This window comes from Medicago truncatula, chromosome 5 (assembly GCF_003473485.1).
Source record: "Medicago truncatula cultivar Jemalong A17 chromosome 5, MtrunA17r5.0-ANR, whole genome shotgun sequence".
Taxonomy (NCBI): Eukaryota; Viridiplantae; Streptophyta; class Magnoliopsida; order Fabales; family Fabaceae; genus Medicago; species Medicago truncatula.
Genome location: NC_053046.1, coordinates 904,756 through 924,935, shown reverse-complemented (window position 1 = coordinate 924,935; position 20,180 = coordinate 904,756). Strand labels below are relative to the sequence as shown.

Here is a 20,180-nt window from a genome sequence, read left to right as displayed (position 1 = left end):
TGGACATTGTAGGTCATGTCATTTGACTAATAAGAAAAGTTTTTAACTATAAATAAAGTATGAGTGATTTTAATATCAATTTAATTTTAATATCAATTTAATTTCACAACTTCACTAGCGATACCCCTGGTAAAGCGCGGGTAGCGCAGCGAAACATATGTCGTTGTATTGTGAAACATCATCAGTGAGGACATATATAGTTTTTAGCTATGCTATAGAATTATTATAATTATAATCATTTTTCATTTTTATCATTTGCTATTAATTTTAATTAATTTTGCAGTGACAAAATTATTATATTATAATAGGTCAATAACTTCAAAAACTTGTTAAAATATTTGCACCAAGCTCCTTTAAAAAATAGTAATATTATAAAATAAAATCATAGAATCAATTTAGTACTACAAAATTTTCTATATGCGAAAATCCGTTAATACATTTTTGAACACTTATTTTAATTTATTGATAAGTGATAAATATGAGTTCCGTGTAAAAACATATACTTATATTATTTTATTACTATTACTATATAGCATATACTCTATAAATTCAATTGAGTTATATAAAAAAACTCAATTGAGTTTATTTAATGGATAATTTAATAATTTAAATTGTAAATACTCCCTTTATAATCAAACATAAAGGGAACAATCTTTCACTCCCTTGTTTGATTTTTCCCATTGTGTTACTGAGAAACAAGAGCTGTGTACGAGAGTCAACAACTGCTTGCATTTCCCGACATTAATACATTACAACATTAGAATGTTAAATCATAAGTATTAGTTGATGAACTCCAAACAATATTCATTGGTACTTCATCAACATAATTAATTATCCTTGTAACTTTTTGAATTTAAATCTTCTGGTTTGACATTCTTCCAACTGAAAATGTTGGGTTCTTGAGTTTTGGAAGGGGCAATGTGGCACTCCCTAGCATTGAGAAGGACAATGGACATGATCGGTCAATCTGCAGCATCTTATTATACACGCAATAAACCATTTAATAAGCTCAGTTTCAACATAGTATGATTCTTTGTGGATTAGATCAATTAATTCCAAACTTTCCAAGTGACCAAGTCTGCATACAAATATGAATATTGAGACACTTGATTTGAAACATTGTTAGAATATGTCATCATAAAGATTTTAGGGTAGATGGTTGGTTAATGACATTGAGTTTCCTATTTGTTGATGAGGGATGTGATCAAGGAAACTCACAGAAAATGGAAGATTTTCCAATGTTTCTATAAGAAAGAATTCACCATTCCTTTTCCCATAAACAATTCCAAATAAAACCAAACTCAAAACATAAGATTTCACTGAAAATATATGCGGGAGATTAATTGTCACAATATCCTCCTCGAACTTACTGTTACTGAAATTTTGTACAAATCAAACATTGTGATTGAGGGAAAGGAAGCATAAAAAGGGAAGAAGAAGAAGAATTAGAATTGAGAATTTGATTGTTAGATTTTTTCTTCCCTTTTCTTTATGTTGTAAGTTTGTCAATTACTGAATGATCATTGTCGAAATTAGTCGCTGCTTATCAATTTTTGAATTACTCTGACCGAGTGGTTGTATTCCATTTACTGCTTATTGTCTCTCTCTTTTATATCCCCACCATCCGCTTTTTCAATCAAAGGATAATCTATCTATCTAATGTGGGAAATTCTTCGCGGTAAATTCCCTATGTTGTAATTCTGGATGGACATATAGCACTGCTGGTTTGTTTATAAGTGAATGAATGAAACATAAGTAACTACCTACAATAGTAGTTTATCTAATCACCACATGTAAATGCACTACAAGATCCTCCTCATTCTTATATTTACAACATTATTAATCTTACCATCTATTTCTCATTCATGTGTTTAGATTTTATCCGAAGAGGAGATTATGACTATTTACGTAAAACCTTACTAGAAACCAGACGACAATGATTAACCAATTCTTGTTGTTACTCTTACAAATGAAATATTAGAAATAATCATGAAGGATGGAAGGATTCTCACTTGGTTACATCGTCAAAGACTGCCTATGTGCACCCAAGTCCCTAACGAAGGAATGTCATTAACCAAAGATGCAAAGACAATTTAAAAAATTAAGATTATTGACATATCCTCGAGTCTAACTTGCACACTGTGAATATATGCATATTCATGCTGATGACATACATAAATATCATATATTAACAAAGTGCATACACAAAAATTCACGCAATTCAACGTAAGAACACTTAATATCAATTATATAGCCAGCTGAAGTCACACCACACCGCTTGTCCAAGGATTTCCAGTATTATTTGAAATAACGTCTGACATAATTAGCTATCTTTATTATTGTGTGATTTCTCGTCAATTACAAAAACAATAGTCGATGACATGCACATTCAACATACAAAGCAAACAAACAAACCTGCCAATTTTACCCAATTTCTTCCATGAATATTACAACTCAACTATTAATCTAAAAATAAAATTAAAAACCACAAGATGTCTTAGTCTCCCAATTCTTTCCATGCCTGATATCATAAACAAACTTCTAAATTAACCTTAACCTTAATAAAATCAATTATTTTAGCAATAGAGATCAGAAATTGGTAAGATTTGTCGGTCACGGTGATTCAGAAACACGGACCAATGTAAAGCTCGTCATTTCTCTCTTTTTTTTTTTTTTTTTTTTTTTTTCAATTCAAAAAACCAGTTTTACTGTTTAAAAAAATATGAATGAATAAATAAAAAACCGATGAAGAATCAAAAAAGTTAATTTCAGAGAAAGTTAAATAATAGGAATCATGGAAATAAATCCCATCATATTGTTGCAGTTATTTTTTATTTTCTCATCACATGATTGATGATATGAAGTATGAACAAAAATCAAAGATAAATTAAACACAAAGATGATTATAACTGATAGTAGCTAAGTAAAGATAAACGAACAAAAAAAAACATGATTGATATGAATTGCATGAAGAGCTTGCGGCGCGGCGCGGCGCTTGTCTATTTATAGAGATGAACTGAAAGACCTAAAATCAAAAGAAATGTATGGAATGGACCGGAACCATGTCTATTGGGCCTTCTGTTCTGTTTCTTCATGTTATTTGTTTCTAATTTATTTTTCCCACCCCACATTCCTCATAGGACTTTGGTTTGTCCGGAATATTTTAAAATCCGTACATGTAAAAATTTAGACAAATCAGAGACCTATGAAAAGTGTGAGTGTGAGAAAAGAAGTGGTCTATTTGTTCGCTTGATTTAGTGTGTTTTATTAGATCTTGCTAATGAGTTTCCAAGACGATTCTAAATTTAAAAAGTATTTTTTTTTTCAAAAAGTAAAATATTAATATGGATATTGTGAGTTTGTTCACAAATTCATCATTTTTGTGTTTAGCGAATTTGGATTTGTATACTCCTTCAATTTAAATTTAGGGTGCAGGAATTATGCCTCAATCCAAGACCAAAAAGATATTAGGACTAAAAAAAACATTCACTCATATTTTATATTTACCTTCCTCAAATACACATTTTCTCAAAATTAAATCCTTAAACAAAAAAGTCTTATTACAACACTTGCTAAAGATTAAAAATAATTAAATAATTGATAACTTTCACGCAAAAAAAAATTTATTTTTTGATATTTTAATATGTCGAATACACAAGTTTTAAAATAAAATTTTCATTTTAAACTTCATATCAAATGCCTTTACCCGAATGACACTTGTTAGCTTTTCTCACAAAGGGTAAATTAGTAATATAAAATGGCAAACATTGAACAATTTGTTGTTAGAAAATGAATAAAATTTAAAAATAATGTTTGAAATGAAATAAGTTTATAAAAAAATTGTGAGAGCAAAATGACCCAAACTAACTAGCGATCAGCGAAGCAGGCAGGCAGCAAAGGGAAGGAACGTAATGGGCGAAGCATTGTTCGATCTTGAACAACTTCTCATTTCCAAAAGGGTACGGAAATCATCATCATCATCATTTATCTATAAATTTAATTAATACAAAAATTGATTCCACTTTTGATTCTAATTTCATGCAATTTCGACATAAATACTTTCACTTTTGTTGAATTGAATCACTTTCTTATCGTATTTGAGGATAATCATCGATGAATTTGATTAGGGGTCGGTCTGGATCGACTTATTTGAGAACTTATGACATTGTTCATAATCTTTTCATAAGTTATTCAAGATAGCCTATGAAAACAGTTTATATTTTGTAGGAAAACAATTTTACTTTATTCTTATTGCTGCCATAGAAAAAGATTATACATAAGCACGTATGCCATAAACTGTTTATCCAAACAGAGCTTATGTGCCTTCATAATTCTTTTTAAAAAAACTACTCTGTGTGTGTATGCGTTCTTAAAGTTCTGCCTCTTTATTTTCTAGGCGAAATTGACACCTGATGAAGCAAACATTCTTCAATCATGCAAAACTAATGCTATAAAAAATTTCACTGTTTTTTCACTTGTTTCCGGTGCTGCTGCATGGACAGGTTTGTCACTTTGGTTTCTTTTATGCACATTTACAATTAATCTTATTTCCATGGTGCATACAATTTCTTGATTTTGGAACATGGTATCTTTAATGTATCGTAGTTTAAGTAAATCTAATTGGTAACTGGTCTAGGCTAGTAGTTCAACACAATAGTTGTTTCGCCGGTTATTGCATCTTGTATCTTTTGGAATCACGATTGTAAGAAACAAATAAATAAATATTCTGATATTATATGTTAGAATATATGCTGCACATCATGACAATAACACAATGAATATGAATGACACACTCATGTTACAAGCAATTAATCCTGGATCATAGTTGCATGAATTTAGGACACATACAAAACGAAGAAGAGAAAGGAAACCACTACTTTAAGTTGGTTTGATTCTCTTAAATGCCAATGATAATAGGATAAGATCTTCCCCTCCTTCTTTCCCAATTCTAGATGGGGTAGATGCAATCACATTGAGATTTCTCTCATGTTATTGCCAAGTGTCTTCACATTGAGATTTATAGTGAAGTTTTCTTGGCTATAAAGAATCGTCTTTCTTTCTATCCTGTATTACCTTAACATCATGATGTTACCGTTGTCTTACTCCTGATTCTAGAGCTGTATGAGCAGTCAGATTTTTGTAATATTTTTTTTATTCTACTTTAGTTACAACAGATTATTATTATTCCTTACACCATATAGTTGATTTCTTTTCCTTTGTTGCGACTTGTCTTGCATGCTGATAATCATTATTCCTTTATGGCAGTAACTGGGAGACTTGGTAAAGCATTTCAAGTAAACCTTACAGCAGGTGAGAGAAATTATGCATTTTCCTTATCTGTACATCGTTTACCAAGGCCTCATTCCATTCTTCATGTTTGTTGTTTTATCATTTTGCAGGAGCTGCTGCTTTTTGTGGACTGAGGATATTTAGTAGATCCTTGTATTCTTCTGCAGATCACATTCTTTCACTGGACGGCAGTACATTACAGAAGGAGTTAGCAAATATGTTTGTCTTCTCATCTCAATTGCATTCACTTGATGAACACTTTTGGTTTGTGCAATAAGCTCCAATTACTATCATTTTCTCTGACATTCCCGAGAACGTATTATAACAAATGCTCATTCACAAATTTGAAATGGTTCATCTCCAGCAAGTTAAAGAGAAAGAGAAGTAGAATTTATTACAAATATAGAGACTGTAGATGGAGATGTAGAGAGTATGGAATGAATGTAGAGGATCCAACCCCTTCGAAAGTTAAGCAGAGCCAGTCAGCTAGACCTTTTTTTACTGCTTACTGTGTTCTGCACCATAGGTGGCCACAAAAATAAAACCACAATGGTCCTTTGTGTAACAAATCAATGTCAAGTATCGTTTCTTCTCTGTGAATCGAAGTAGAAACTAGCCTGTTAAATGGATTGGAGTGATATTGAGTATTGACACCCTGTTGCAAGTAAGATACGGAAACCTTAGGATGCACTTGGTAGAGTAGAAGTGATAATGATGAGTTTTATGAATGAGGAAATAATTATTCTTTGTTAGTAGATGCCTAGACGTTTATTTGAAGTGAATTGAGAACAGCATGTGTTGGAAATTCTGCCTTCATTGTGGTCCGCCCCTATCCGCTTAATTGCGGCATTTGAGTTGAGTTGCCTTCATTGCAGCCTTCAAGCCCTTCATTGTGTTGCCTTTGAAGGGGTGGATTTAGTCCCACATTGCTAACATATATGGCTTGTGTAGTGTTTATAAAACTTGAGCATCCCTCACCTTACAAGCCGGTTTTGTAAGGATGAGTCAGGCCCAATATAAAATCTGATAGCATGCTTGTTAAATTCATTTCAATTGCAAAATTTGACCCCATCTACAGTTTCCAGTTCGTTAAAGATGCAGTTTGTTAAGGATGAATTAGGCCCAATATAAAATCTGATAGCATGGTTGTTAAATCCATTTGAATTGCAAAACATGACCCCATCTACAGTTTCCAGTTTGTTAAAGATGCAGCTGTTATTAGTTCAAACATAAGTGCTATGGGATTAAGCCAACGTCGTCATAATCACGATTTACTCGTTGGGTTGTATAATTCCTATGATCTGTCCCCCCATCTCCATGTTGCATCCCTGATAGGATCGGGGATACAGACATCTCTCCAGGATAGTGTTTTAGATTCTAGGATCATGTGATTAGATGTTAGTGTAAAAAAACTTTCATGGACAATGCCTATATATATATATATTGGTACTTAAATTTTAGTATCTCTTTAATTATTTTTTCAATTTAAGGTTAGTTGTCCATTTTATTTTAATATATACATATGTATTTATATAAGTAAAGTTTGATATTTTACGTAGGATTAGTAGGATCTTATGATCAGTGTTACGATTTTTCACCCCCTCGTAATCCAAGGTAGGATCTCGAGTTTGACAACATTGGATTTGGCTAATACTCCCTCCGGTTCTATTTACAATAAACAATTTACTTTTTAGATACATTAAATAATTTATGTATTTGGTTTAGGTTCTTGACTAGATACACACATTATTCAATATATCTAAAAAGTCAACTTTCTCTTGTAAATAGGACCGGAGGGAGTATATGATACCATATCAGTTATTAATTATGAAGATTAATTATATTAATGTTAATTAAATTGTATTATACAACTTATAATCTTTTCAAATCTCTAATATGAAATATTTTATTTTAATATATTATAGTTGATATGACCCGTGCATCGCACGGGTCGGCGATCTAGTGTATAACTAATAAGGATTTGATAATAGTGGAAGTTATAACAAGTAAATTCCTAAAAAAAAAAAAAACAAGTAAAGTAATGGAAAGTTTAGTTTTCTGTGCTAAAGTTATCCACTATTATATTCTGTTTGTTACAGGCCAATTAAATTCCTATCTTTTGTTTAGTTTTGTGCCTTTTGGAATTTGGTTAATGTCATTTTGGCTGTTTCCTCACTGGCAGCTTGATAGGCAGATATAATTTGGGATTTGAAATCTAAGTTCAACTTGGCTGTTATATATAATGTAAGTCATAAAAGGAATACTTTCTCCAAAATCACAGCGCAGAATATAACTTACGTTAATTAACCTACCCAAAGAGCAGGAGTGAAAGTGGGTGTAGAAGCAAACACCAGCATCCACTAACATTTTGTCCGTGCATCCTTTAAATTGTGTAGCTTGCTTTATCACCGACTACATTCCTAGTCTAGAAAAGAAAAGCGGGGGTGATGAAGAGATAGAAAATGAACATATTTCCTGTGGTCTCTCTCCTACTTTCTGCATATTGTTTTACATAAGATTTTATTTCATAACATATAATAACTTGTGCATTTTTATTGTTGTTGAATGACAGATTGGTGACAAAGTACCAACATGATCCTTCGCTAATGAAGCTTATATCTAAGCATTTTTATTCGGAGAGATTATATGACGATTCAGCCTCTAATACTCCTAAATTAAGATGGCGATACCGTAATTTTTTTAGCGATAATGTAATCAATGGAAACAAGACACAGGATCATGACTCATATAATAAATCACAAGGCAACTCTCACAATGATTCCTATGCTTCCGATTCCTTAGAAAAATCCCAAGGCAAGTCTGAAAATATCACTGACAGCAAAAGGACAACTCGTGGTACCAAGCAAAGTTTTGTAAGTATTCTTAGTCTACCCTATACTTACTCTTAAATTAGTATTTCTTCTTGAATTAATTATGTAGATACTTTAGATGGGAGTAGTTACTAATATAAACTTCCCTTGAGGCCATTTTTCACCATGGCCATCTCATACGTGTTTGGAGAAGGGACTGTTAAACTTAAAATGCCGGGCTGAGAAAGGTGCACGCCCTTCTAGTGTAATGTGTATTCTAACAATAAGTAAACTTTATCTAAGCCGAATTATATTCAATGGACTGGTCAATGTCTGTGTACGCTTTGACAATATTTTCGTTACACTTCTTACTGGCCTAACTAGTTCGCAATTATAATGTTGCTTTGGTTTGACCATTACATACTTCTAGTGCAGCATATCCATTAAGTTTAGTAAGAAATGAAGTGGCAACATTCACTTCAGTTCAACCATTCACTTTTCAAACTTTGGAAAGATACCAATTGTATAAAAATAAAGTACAAAACTAAATTACTTTTTAACAAGAACAAAGTAGAAATTACTAATGTTTTTATGCACAAAGGCAATTGCATAAGTTGTTCATTGAAAATATTTCTTTTTCCTTCGATTAATGAATTATGAGTTCCTCTCAAGGTTTAAGGTTCGATTCTCCCCAATGCCAATTTTGGTGGGCTAGTTTGGCTTAAAAAAATAATAATTATGAGTTCATTTGATTTATTGAATTACGTAAATAGAGAATTAGAATTTTAATCTTGGGCAAGCAGACTCTTCTTTTGCAGTGGTAATACTAATGTGAATGATGGACATATCCTTGACAAGATTTTCAATAATTGGTCGGTTTACAACTTGTTTGTGTCTGTAACAAATTCTTGTGTGAAAAACTAGGCTATAAAAAGTCGCTGTACCCCCATTGCAAGCTCAATTGTAATTAAAATGATGAATTACAATGGGATTTCTTTTGTATGATGTTTTTTGGTTTCAGCATGTTATTTTTTCCACTTGTTTTGTTGCAGATAAATCCTGGTTCTGAGGTCTTGTCAGAGGTAGACCCTCTTGATTGTCTTTTTGGTTATGGTGCTCCAATGGAGGAGAATTTTCATCCTAATACCCCAAACAAACCATCAGGGACGCATCATCGAGGCCATAGAAGACATCGCCGCAGGCATCGGATGCGTGATCATGATGACCTTTCAAACTCAGAGCATGCAGCAGCTGTTTGAATGTCATGTCACCCAACATTTGCCGATGTTGATGTGCGAGGCTAATGTAAAATGTGTGCTTTTGATTTCTAAGCAACATTCAGATCTGACCCATTTCTGCAAATGGTATTACTGAACTGAAGAGAGTTCCTAGTGCCTTCATAATGATATTTGAATCTATCTCTCTTTAAATAATGCGATATTTGAAGAAATGTCTCAAATTATTATGAGGATGGCTCTGTTTGAGTTTACTATATTGTATGTATCATCAGCTTTTACTTTTTCTCATACGTTTTTACTAGTGTAGAACTAGTAACCGCTGTCTTGTCCATATGCTACATAGGCCTCATAATAAAAGGCTTAGATGTCATGTTAGCTGTGAATAATTTCGGCAATGATGGTAGCAATGATAAGGCTGATGTGGATCGATAGCCTCATAGGACAACATGTGATACAAATCATTGCAGATGAAGAACACAAATATTCGTAGTGATCAATTCAGCCAGTGGTATTGGCATATATCTTCCTTTGTTTTTGCGTAAACTGGCCATCTTCCGTGCATAACTAGACACGGAACCAAGTTTATATTTTGGATAGCCCCTCCCTAAGACGATAAGCATGTATAGTCTTAAGGATCTGGTTCATCTAAACTTAGTAATTCATTTTAGAGGGTTTTATTTAGAGCTATGTTATTTGTACATCTAAAATTGGACAACCAATGCAACAACTTTTAATTTTGTGAGGAGCATGGAAAACAAAATCATGCAAAATATCATTAAAAATAGCAAATAAGTTGTTGGTTGTACAATTTGGTTGTTCACATATCATTCCTCTTTATTTATGGAACTCATTTTAGAGAGCAGGGTGTATAATGGTGTATAATACTAACAGTAGACTTGTTAACAAAAAAATATATACTAACAGTAGATAAAACAAATAATGATCGATACCATTTCCGAAGAAAAAAAAAAAGTAAGCATCGATATCATATGCACATTTATAATAATTATGGGTGATTTAAATATCAGTAACTGGTTTTTCAACTTTACTAACTACTAATTTTAGATTAACCAAATCATAATTGTAGTATACTTGTAATTCAATTTGAGTTTGAAACCCAAAGAGAAAATCGAGTTACGGCAAAAAAAAACTCAATTGAGCTGGTTTAGTAGATAAATTAATAATTCAATTGAATATACTTCCTTTAGTATAATACTTACTATAATTATAATCAAACACAGAGTGAACAATTTACTACTCCTTTGTTGTTTGATTTTTCCATTGGGTGGGTTAATGTGAAACGTGTACGAGAGTCAACTGCTTGCATTCCCTACATTACACTACATTAGAATGTAGCTTTTGTAACATTTGGTTCCAGAGACAGAAAAAAATTGTTTGAGTTGCCTTTTGTTTTGTTTTCGGGAAGAATCATAGCACCTTCCTTCTTTGTCTTTACATGTCAAATCAGAAATGTACTTAGATCCTAAATTTTCCATTGATCAAAGAAAGACTAGTTTTTGTTTTCGTGCATTCATGATGGATTTGAACCGCGTTATTTTTTATCTCCAAAGTAAAACTAGTAGTTTTTTTTGTTGACAAATGAGTAAAATTAGTAGTTCACAACCTCAATAAGGCTATCTCAAATCCATAGGACACTAGAGGAATTTTTAAAAGGTGTTTTGAATTATTTACAGCATTTTTCAAACTTGGTGTTAGTTTTGTTAGGCCACAATAAAAAGGCGTGGCTCACTACTGGCGAAGACAACATGGCTCACTAGTAGTCCTTTTTTTCTTCTTCTACTAACCCACTGCCAGCTCTTATGCTTTTGGTCATATTCTATAATGTATTGTTTCTCTTATTATCAATAAAAAAAAAAACAAACTATAAAGACATGCCATCCACATTTTTCTTTTCCCAAAGAAATGCAAATAAGAGAAGTTTCATTAAATCAAACGGTTTTGCTAACTTGAATTATGAGGACACATGTTAAAAAATTCAAAAGTAAATAATTTTACGTTGATAGAACAATATTTTAACTTTTATTAAAAGTTAAATACACAACATTTGAGATCAATAATTTTTTTATTGAGTTCTTCAACATGTTAGCATTTGCTTTAAACAAACGGTTCCTTATATCACGTTTTCAATTAGGAGTGTGCATGGCTATTTGTTATTTGTGTTCTTGAGAGGAGGGCTCATATTTGTTATTTTTATTGTGAATATAAAAATTTGATGTGAAATGATGTGACACAAATTGTAGATGTGTGAAGATCTTTAATCATGTGTAAGAAAAAAATATGTTGAAGAGATGAACCCTTTAATTGAATATAAGTTGTTAGGGTGAAGGTTAGTTTATGCAATTGTGTGCGGACATTGTTGTCTTGGTTTACCAAAAAAAAAAAAAGAATTTCGAAAGTGTGTTGGACTCATGACATTCCTCAAAGCTCATTGAAGATTGACATACAGATTACTCGCTAACAAGCTCCTTACATCTACAATAAAAGTTGATCCCCACGTCATTGTGTGGTATGAGTGAACCCCTTATGAAAAGGGCTAACCTTCACCAGTTATAATTTATACTTAATCAATTACTTTTTTTTACTTTTTTAAGCGTCGTTTAAGATAGTGGATAGTTATTCAATGAACGTAGAAAAAAAAATCCGCTTATATTTGAAGAAATGATTTGCTTACAACCACTTTGAAATAATTTTTGTGACAACTCTCTCTCTTTCATGCTCTCATTGTATTTTTAAACCATCCCAATGGTGATATCTCACCAAATAAGCATATGTACATGTTAGATACCACAATTCGAGAGAAATAAAAAAGGGTACTTATAGAGAGAGATTTACGAAGCCCCATCTCTCTCAGTCGGACTCACATATATATTTTTTTTGGAGAGAATATTTTATTATTAAATTAGTGAAATGTCATGATATATAATTATTAATAGATTCTCTCAAAAAAAATATAATTATTAATAGATACTATAAAGTTAGTAGTGAATCTCATTTAAGAAATTGTCGGTAGGTGCTAGGTTAGTGGAATTAAGTGTTTATTAGATATTATTATTAAAAAAAAAGAAAAAAAAATGGTGTACACATAAGATCCACTTATATGCTAAAAAATGGAGAGCTTCATCGTGAGCATTCTTACATTCTTTTGTTTATTATTTTGATTTTCATGTCGATACATATTATTGCTTTGTAAATATTCCATCTGCTTCAAAATACATGTTGCAAATTTATAATATGCACTACGTAAGATGTTGTTTGATTTGTCTTGATAAATATTTTTAAAATATCAAATTTTTATAATTTTTTATTATATATAATTAAAGATATTAATGGTCAATGTTTTTTTTAGAGCATATTAATGGTGGGTCAATGTTGTGTATTGACATGTGTAAAGTGATTGCAACATGTATTTTAAAATGAAATGTGTATTTGATTGACTTAAAAGTTGTTGGTCAAATAACTTATCTTTAAATTTTGAAATCAAATTGAAGTTGGTAATATATCATTCAATTATTATTATAAAAAAAATAAAATATTTTTAGATTGATCGAATATAATTAATGTATTTCATCTATAATATTGATCAAATACATAGCGTATTCAATATATTTAATAAATGTTTTTTCTTTCCTTTTAAAAAAAAAAAAAAGACGCGTAAGAGAGAATATAAAAGAGAATATCTATCTAATCTATCATCAAATACTGTAAAAAAGAAAAAGTATAATCAAAGTGGAAGGAGTGCGTGTGCAGCATAGCATGGATTCTTTTGAAGCAATGAGGTGCAATAGAAAATGGAACATAAGCATAGCATACAACATGATGAATCCACTGTCTCAAGCAGAAACACTCTTGTCCATGTCTGGTTTCTCCAACAACAACAACAAACTTAGACGTCTCCCTCACGTGTTCAGCAGGATCCTCCAACTTCCGTTACGGTCGGATGCTGACGTGTCTATAGAAGAAGAACCTACCTGTTTCCGATTTGTGGCGGAAACAGACTCATCACTCGGACATGTGGAGACTCACACGCTTCATATCCATCCAGGTGTCACTAAGATTGTTGTAAGGGCAAGTCACTCACTTCACTTTTCTTTGGATGATCTTCATCCTGATATCTGGAGGTTTCGTTTGCCAGAATCTGTTGTTCCGGAGCTCGCCACTGCTGTGTTTGTCGATGGCGAACTCATCGTCACTGTGCCTAAAGCTTTTGACGATGAGAACACTCCTGAACCTATTGGTGGTGGTGGTGCTACACTAGTGTTTGTTCAGTGAATTTTGTTTTGATTAAAATTATAATAATAATAATTGAACGTTGTTTTGTTATTTTATTTCATTTGAAAATTGAAACATAACTTATTGTTGGATTCACAACCAGACTGTTGTTTCATTTTTAATAATTCGTGTTCTTTTGTTCGCATGGTAACAGTGTTGTTATGGTTTCATGTCTGGCGGCATTGTCAATTTTCCTCATTCTTTCGCACGTGTGTGATGTTTTAATGATAGCATTAGTTATTTTAGTTTTAATTTAAATAATTAAACTATAGATTTACCTGGCACGGATCAAACCTTTGATTGGTCATTGGATCATGAGGGGGCTCATGATCATTGCATTTGACCGACAATTGAACACTCACGTCTTAACTCAAAACCTTCCGTGTTTCCGAGTAGGTTATGATACATGTAGGATTGAGATTGGACTATTAAATCTTAGGACACCACTTTGGTTGAGGTATTGATTTGTGTTGTCTTAACATTTTTATTGTGTTATTTGATTTGTGTTGTCGTAAGGCTTTTGATTACCCTAAGATGTCAATAGTTGTTGCATTTGTTGTTACTCAATAGCAGCAAGATTCTGGTGTTCAATGTACCAATTATACGTTTCATTCTATTATATATATGTAAGTGATTTATTATGATATGTCAACCAATTTAATTGGTTTATCTTCTGACATGTGTAATATATGTTATGTTTGCTCACCTTTTTGCGTTCATTCTAATTATCAGTTGCTTTCAGCAACAAAGGTGATTAGAATTTAAAGGGGGCACATGAGTTTGCTTGTTTGTGACCTTGAATGAATTAACAGGGACCATCAAATTCTTCGACTTCTTGTTCCAAATTTCAGTTTATGTAATCATTCCTACAAGTATATATGTGGTTCTCCTTTATTGACAGAATGTGGTTCTTCTAATGTGGGTCCAATAGATGATGCTATCGAAGTATGATGTTTTTTTTGGGTCCATAATATACTGTGATGTTATTTAGATAACGCATGAGTGAAATTGTGGTTGGTAACATTAGTGATATCGGCCAACCACAATATTATAAGTGTATAAAAAAATAAAAAAAAACTTGTAAAAGAGAAAGAAGAAAACCGCCTGTGACATTGTGGTTGATCAATATCACCAACCACAATCTCACCCAAGTGTTATCCGATGTTATCTACATGGGGAAAATGAAGCGAAAATTGCTATTCTTCCTTTTAAGATTACTTATTCTCTTAACTCAATGGAAGTTAACTCTCGCTCGACATTTTTCGGCGTGAGTTAACTCACGCTAAGACTTTTAAGATCAATTGAACCGGTTTAAAAAGTGATTGAACCAATTTTACAAGCGTCAGCATAAGTTAACTCAAAGTAAAAAAATGTTGAACGGGAGTTAACTCTCGTTGACTTAAAAGAATGAGTAATTTTAAAAAGGAGAAGAACTATATTTAAATGAAGCACATTTGTTGTTTCAGAAGCAGAAAAGGATGGATTTTCTTCACAGATATTAGTTTGTACATGTTTAAGTAAATAATTTAATTAATTATTTGTTTTATAAACTATTGTGAGAAATTTATCAAAATAAGTTTTTTTTTTCACAAGAATTTATCAAAATAAGTTAATAAGAGCTTGGGGTAAAATAGTTAAAACTAGATTATTTATGTTGGTTGTAATATTCTTTGATCAACAATTCTTTGATGTATTGTGCGCTGTCTTACCCTATTTTATTCTAGTAGTGTCGGGATAAAATAAAGTCATCAAAACAATCACTTTAGACTTCAAAACTATTAAAAAAAATTGATCAATTCGGTCCATCCATCTATTTTAAAATCGACCAATTTAGTTTGACCCATTAACTTTAAAAAACGATCAATTTAGTTTGGTCCTTTAACTTTAAGTCCGATCAATTAGGTTCTTTAATCTATATTAAAAGTTCAGTTTGATCTTTTAACTTATGTAAGTAATGCATCTTGATCTCTTAACTTAATAAAATAGACTATCATATCTATCTATTAAATCACCAAGTTGTGTTAACACATATAAGGAACAAAATTGACCGATTAGAAGGCCAAACTGAACCTTTAAATTAAGAGATCAAAGTAGTATTTAAACCAATAAAAAAAAAATCTAGTAGATCAAACTTGAATCATTTATGTTTGCTTTCATTGAACAAATGAACCTGAGTTAGGCAATTAGCTAGTAGCAAGTCAAATCCAAATTACTTTCGAATAATCCATTTCATTTGCACCCTAATTACAAGCGTGTCTCATCAAAATATTTTTCCACTTAACATACATCCCAAAATACCTGCTAAACTTACGTCTTGTGTAACAGCTTGGTGGAAAATGTTACTTGACAATATGCTTGAGTGAAAAATCCATGGCGTTTTGGCTTAGCCCTTATTATAAAAATAAAATAAATTAAAATAAATTGATATTGCTCTATCCGCCTCTCAAATTGCTCAGCCTCTAAAAATAAGCCGATGGAGAACTACAACTTGATCAAAAATACAATGACCCGATCATAATTTCCAATAGATAGTGTGATCAAGAGTTACGATCTGATAAATCTGAGACTTTTGAACAATTTAAATAGTGGAGATCAATTCTATATAAAAAATATCCATGCCGGTGGCTCAATGAATAAGAGAAAACTTCCACGTTAGATGAAATATAATCTAAAAAAGTGTTTATAAGTGAAACACATCCCTAACTTTAGAAGCATTGAGTTAGACTCATTCAAATTTTAAGTTCAAAAAATTCAAATTGTCACAAAGTTCTCAAAGATTTATATAAATTCAGAGCTCGCATTGATAAATTTAATTACTGCAAGTTTTATAGACAACTACTTATTGCAGAAATTAAAATTAAATTTTGTATGTCGATCTTTTCAATTTACCACTTCTATGAAAACAAGTACAAGTTTTTTAAAACTTTTGAGTAGCTGAAGAATCATATAAACTGGATTTAATTATTGAAAAATTTCTATAAAGCTAATCCAACACGAGTTTTAATTATTGAAAATTTCCTTTGAAATATCGTTTGATGTCCTACTAAAACCACTGGCCACCTTTTTCATATCTTCATACTTCGCCAATTCTTGTCTTATCTGTTCTTTCCTTTCTCTGATAGCACGGAACAAGGGCTCTGAATGAGTTAAGTTCGGGCATTCCAATTCAGCCATTTCACGGTCGATTTGGTCATACAAACCCTGCAAATAAATCTGTTGTGCACGGAGTCTTTCTTCCACCACCTTACATTCCAGCTCTTGCGACTTTCTCAGAGTCTCCATGACGTCATCAATGTCAGCCTCAAATTTCAATGAATGTGAACGATAATCATAAGCTTCCTCCTTCAATCTAACATTTGAAGGGCTTCCATTCATAGTTACTTCCATTGGATCAGTGCCATGATCTGGTAAGCCTGATAATGAGCACAAAATATTCAATCCTAATACAAAGGTGCAAATAAAACTGAATTTACAAGTTCGGCAGTGTTGCCAGTTGCAGAAGTGAAGGATTATAAAGGTTCACTTTATGTTTATGTCTATGAAGTCTTACAAGAAGCCAAAAAACTGACATATATGCAGTTATACACCTCCATAAAGCATGCAAAATTGCTATAGAAGCTGTGATGTGAGCGGAAAGTAGCAAAAGCTAGACAACTAGGGAGTAAGAGAGAACTTTTACCTTCAGAATGAACCATATGATTGTCATCATCCATCTTGATATCTTCACCATTGGACACACATTTTAGCTGATACAAAGTTATCAATTTGGTCATAATAAGCCTTTACAATATGTGCAATTCAACACCTACACTCATCACAAACATGATATTATTCATTTCTATCACCTAAACTCAGTTGAAAAATACCTTTGCGATGGCCAGTTCAACACGATTGAATAGCTCCTTCGCAACGGGTTTCTTTGAACCACGCAAGAGACAAGCACCAAGGTCTAAAACTTTCTTCTTAATCTCATCGTTCAAGTCAACAGCTTTGCATATTTCAACAAGCCTTTCAACGTGAGAGACGAGGTCGGTCCTTCCATCACATCGCCGACAATGATACTCAGTATCTAATCCAAAACTTTTCCCAACCGTGCCAGCCAAGAGAGATCGAAGTGCGCATTCCACATGGGCAACATGGCCGCATATTCCCTCACCGACATTTACGCCACACTTGATATAACTGTACCCACCAAGAGTAGAATTAACTGTTTTGCAACAAAGAATGCAGGAACAGTCACGACAAAATCCAGACTCAGAACAACATATATCACAAGGCATGGCCGGCGAATGTTTTTCTACTACGTCCAACTTCAGACTGTCGCACTTTTTATTTCTGGCTTTGCACCTAACAACATCGGTCTTGCTGTCATCAGAGTCTGATTCTATTATCAACGGTATCTGTTGAAGAGGTACCGCAGCTATCGGCACCATATTGCATCCTACCATACAATTAAAACAACACCAAGAGTTATTTAGCAAAGTGATCATCATCTCAAGATGCTAAATCTACATTTACCCACGGAAGAAAAAAAAGTCTTTTGTCAGATATAAAACATACATGGGTTATTCATGTTAAGCATCTATAACAATATATAAAGGAGATAAGAGACATTTACCCATGGAAGAAAAAAAAAATTCTTTCAGATATAAAACATAGGTTATTCATGTTTAGCATCTATAACAATATATAAAGGAGATAAGAGATTTTCATTAATTCTTCCAATTATATTACTCTCGCCGGTCACAATTATAAGCAAAAATTTACTTTTAAAATTCATTGAATAACGGATGTATCTAGTATATAGTATAGAACAAATACATTAATTATTCAATGAATCTAAAAAGTGAATTTTTGCTTATAATAGTAACCGTTTTAACCCATTTGGGTTGGCCTAGTGGTATTGGCTTGGGACCTCAGAGTGTACTCCTCCTCAAGGTCTCAGGTTCAATAGTCAATTTGAGCCTTCTTCAAAAAAAAAAAAAAAAAAATACAGCAACAGTTTTGCTTGTAAAAGTGGCCAGAAGGAATATTAAACAAATTTGCTTATAAGAATGCTATATGAATAAGCATGGTTTGTTACGATTTGAAAATCACAAAGATTCATACCTAAAAATTTAATAAAATTTCATAAACAAACAGCGCAATATAAAGAGCAGACAAATTGATGCAGGTCTGAATGCTACTTAATATAAATTCAATTCAGAAAATGTGGCGTAATTAAACTCAGCAGAGATCTAAATTATAATCCCACGAAAATGACACATTGAAATCACTACAGATCGATAAAATTAATGAAGCAAAAAATGAAATTAAAATGATCAATCAATACAGAAAATGCTAAATCCTCGCAACAGATATAAATGAAAATTATGCAATCAAATCTACAAATCTAAGAAACATTAATTAGCTATCTAGTATCATAAAAAATAAAAAATAAAATAAAAAAAAATACCGTTGGAAGCATTGAGAGAAGGAATCCTCCATGAGAAAGAAGAAAAGAAGGCATCAATATCAGAATCAGGAAAAGTGGCTTTGATGTATCGTTCAACAGAGAGCTTGCTAGCAAAGATATGGCGATGTTTGCGACTGGATCCACCTTTCTGAGTACTCAATCGGGACGGTGAGTAAAGATAACGATCTTGAAAGCATCCATTGTTATGAAGTCTTTTACCAGTTTTCCATCCCCAGATGTCACCTTGTTGTGGCCAATTCTCAGGAGCATATGGTAATCCTTCGCCTGATTCATCTGGTGGTACTGGATGGAGAGTCATCCCTGTAAATGTATCGCCTCTCTTGCTTCTCCCCATTGCAATTACTCAACAAACAAGGGTTTACGAGTTCTATTCGATTCTGAAAATTGATGTGTAATTTTACAGAGAGAGAGAGAGTTTTTGACCAAAATTAACAGAAAGAAAGGTGGCGTTAAAGAGTAGCTATATGCAATGGATGGGTTATTTTACTTTACTTTTTCCAAGATACTCATGCATTGTATCGAATAGGTGTTACTGTTTGGTCAAATGACATTAATTACGGTTTTCACGTGTAATTTTTTACTACTTACATAAGACACGGATGCATGCATGGTTAGTAAATTAAGGTGTTACTTTCTTTTTTTTCAAATAAAACAAAGGTGTTATTGTTGACAAAAAATTACCCCGTCTAATAAAGAATAAAAAATAACATCGTAAAAAATAAACAATAAAAGATAATCCATTTGTTTTAAAATGAGCTTGGTTTTAATAAAAAAATGTTTTAAAATGAATGTTAGTGTGTCACTTTCACTTTTCAATGTAATAATAATTTTTTCTTTTTCAATTGTACCATTCAATTAATATTAGGTGACAATTAGGATACCCATGGAAGAATGGTAGGTAATTTACCCTAACCAATACACATTAGCCACATAAGCACATTTTAAGTGGTATCCATGAACTATCTTGACTCGACCAACAAATTGCTCATTTTCATTAGTTGGTGGATAAATTATCCACCATTCTTCAAAAGTAATCTAGAAAAAACCTTAATATTATATACATTTCTTACAGCATAT

The 20,180-nt window shown here is 32.2% G+C and overlaps 3 protein-coding genes and 2 non-coding genes across 5 annotated transcripts; 2 read left to right on the top strand and 3 right to left on the bottom strand.

Annotated features, from left to right (window-relative positions):
• Window positions 1–2,585: 2,585 nt before the first annotated feature.
• LOC112422350 (small nucleolar RNA SNORD18) lies at window positions 2,586–2,660 on the bottom strand. Its single transcript, XR_003012712.1, has one exon. It is a non-coding gene; the product is annotated as a small nucleolar RNA SNORD18 (small nucleolar RNA).
• Window positions 2,661–2,751: 91 nt separating this feature from the next.
• Window positions 2,752–2,852, bottom strand: LOC112422277 (small nucleolar RNA Z199). Its single transcript, XR_003012645.1, has one exon. It is a non-coding gene; the product is annotated as a small nucleolar RNA Z199 (small nucleolar RNA).
• A 950-nt stretch (window positions 2,853–3,802) lies between these two features.
• Window positions 3,803–9,627, top strand: LOC11441091 (uncharacterized). The gene is made up of 6 exons (XM_003610685.4): window positions 3,803–3,959; window positions 4,397–4,502; window positions 5,266–5,310; window positions 5,400–5,508; window positions 7,862–8,162; window positions 9,152–9,627. The coding sequence occupies exons 1-6, from the start codon at window positions 3,912–3,914 to the stop codon at window positions 9,356–9,358; spliced, it is 816 nt and encodes a 271-aa protein (XP_003610733.1). The 5' UTR covers window positions 3,803–3,911; the 3' UTR covers window positions 9,359–9,627.
• A 3,416-nt stretch (window positions 9,628–13,043) lies between these two features.
• LOC11441451 (uncharacterized) lies at window positions 13,044–13,827 on the top strand. The gene has a single exon (XM_003610684.4). It carries the CDS (start codon window positions 13,112–13,114, stop codon window positions 13,625–13,627), a length of 516 nt encoding a protein of 171 aa, XP_003610732.2. The 5' UTR covers window positions 13,044–13,111; the 3' UTR covers window positions 13,628–13,827.
• Window positions 13,828–16,469: 2,642 nt separating this feature from the next.
• On the bottom strand, window positions 16,470–19,563 carry LOC11444208 (protein OBERON 1). The gene is made up of 4 exons (XM_003610683.4): window positions 19,083–19,563; window positions 17,494–18,068; window positions 17,307–17,373; window positions 16,470–17,040 (listed from the first exon to the last, which is right to left on the bottom strand). Exons 1-4 carry the CDS (start codon window positions 19,435–19,437, stop codon window positions 16,628–16,630), a joined length of 1,410 nt encoding a protein of 469 aa, XP_003610731.1. The 5' UTR covers window positions 19,438–19,563; the 3' UTR covers window positions 16,470–16,627.
• Between the last annotated feature and the right edge of the window lie 617 nt (window positions 19,564–20,180).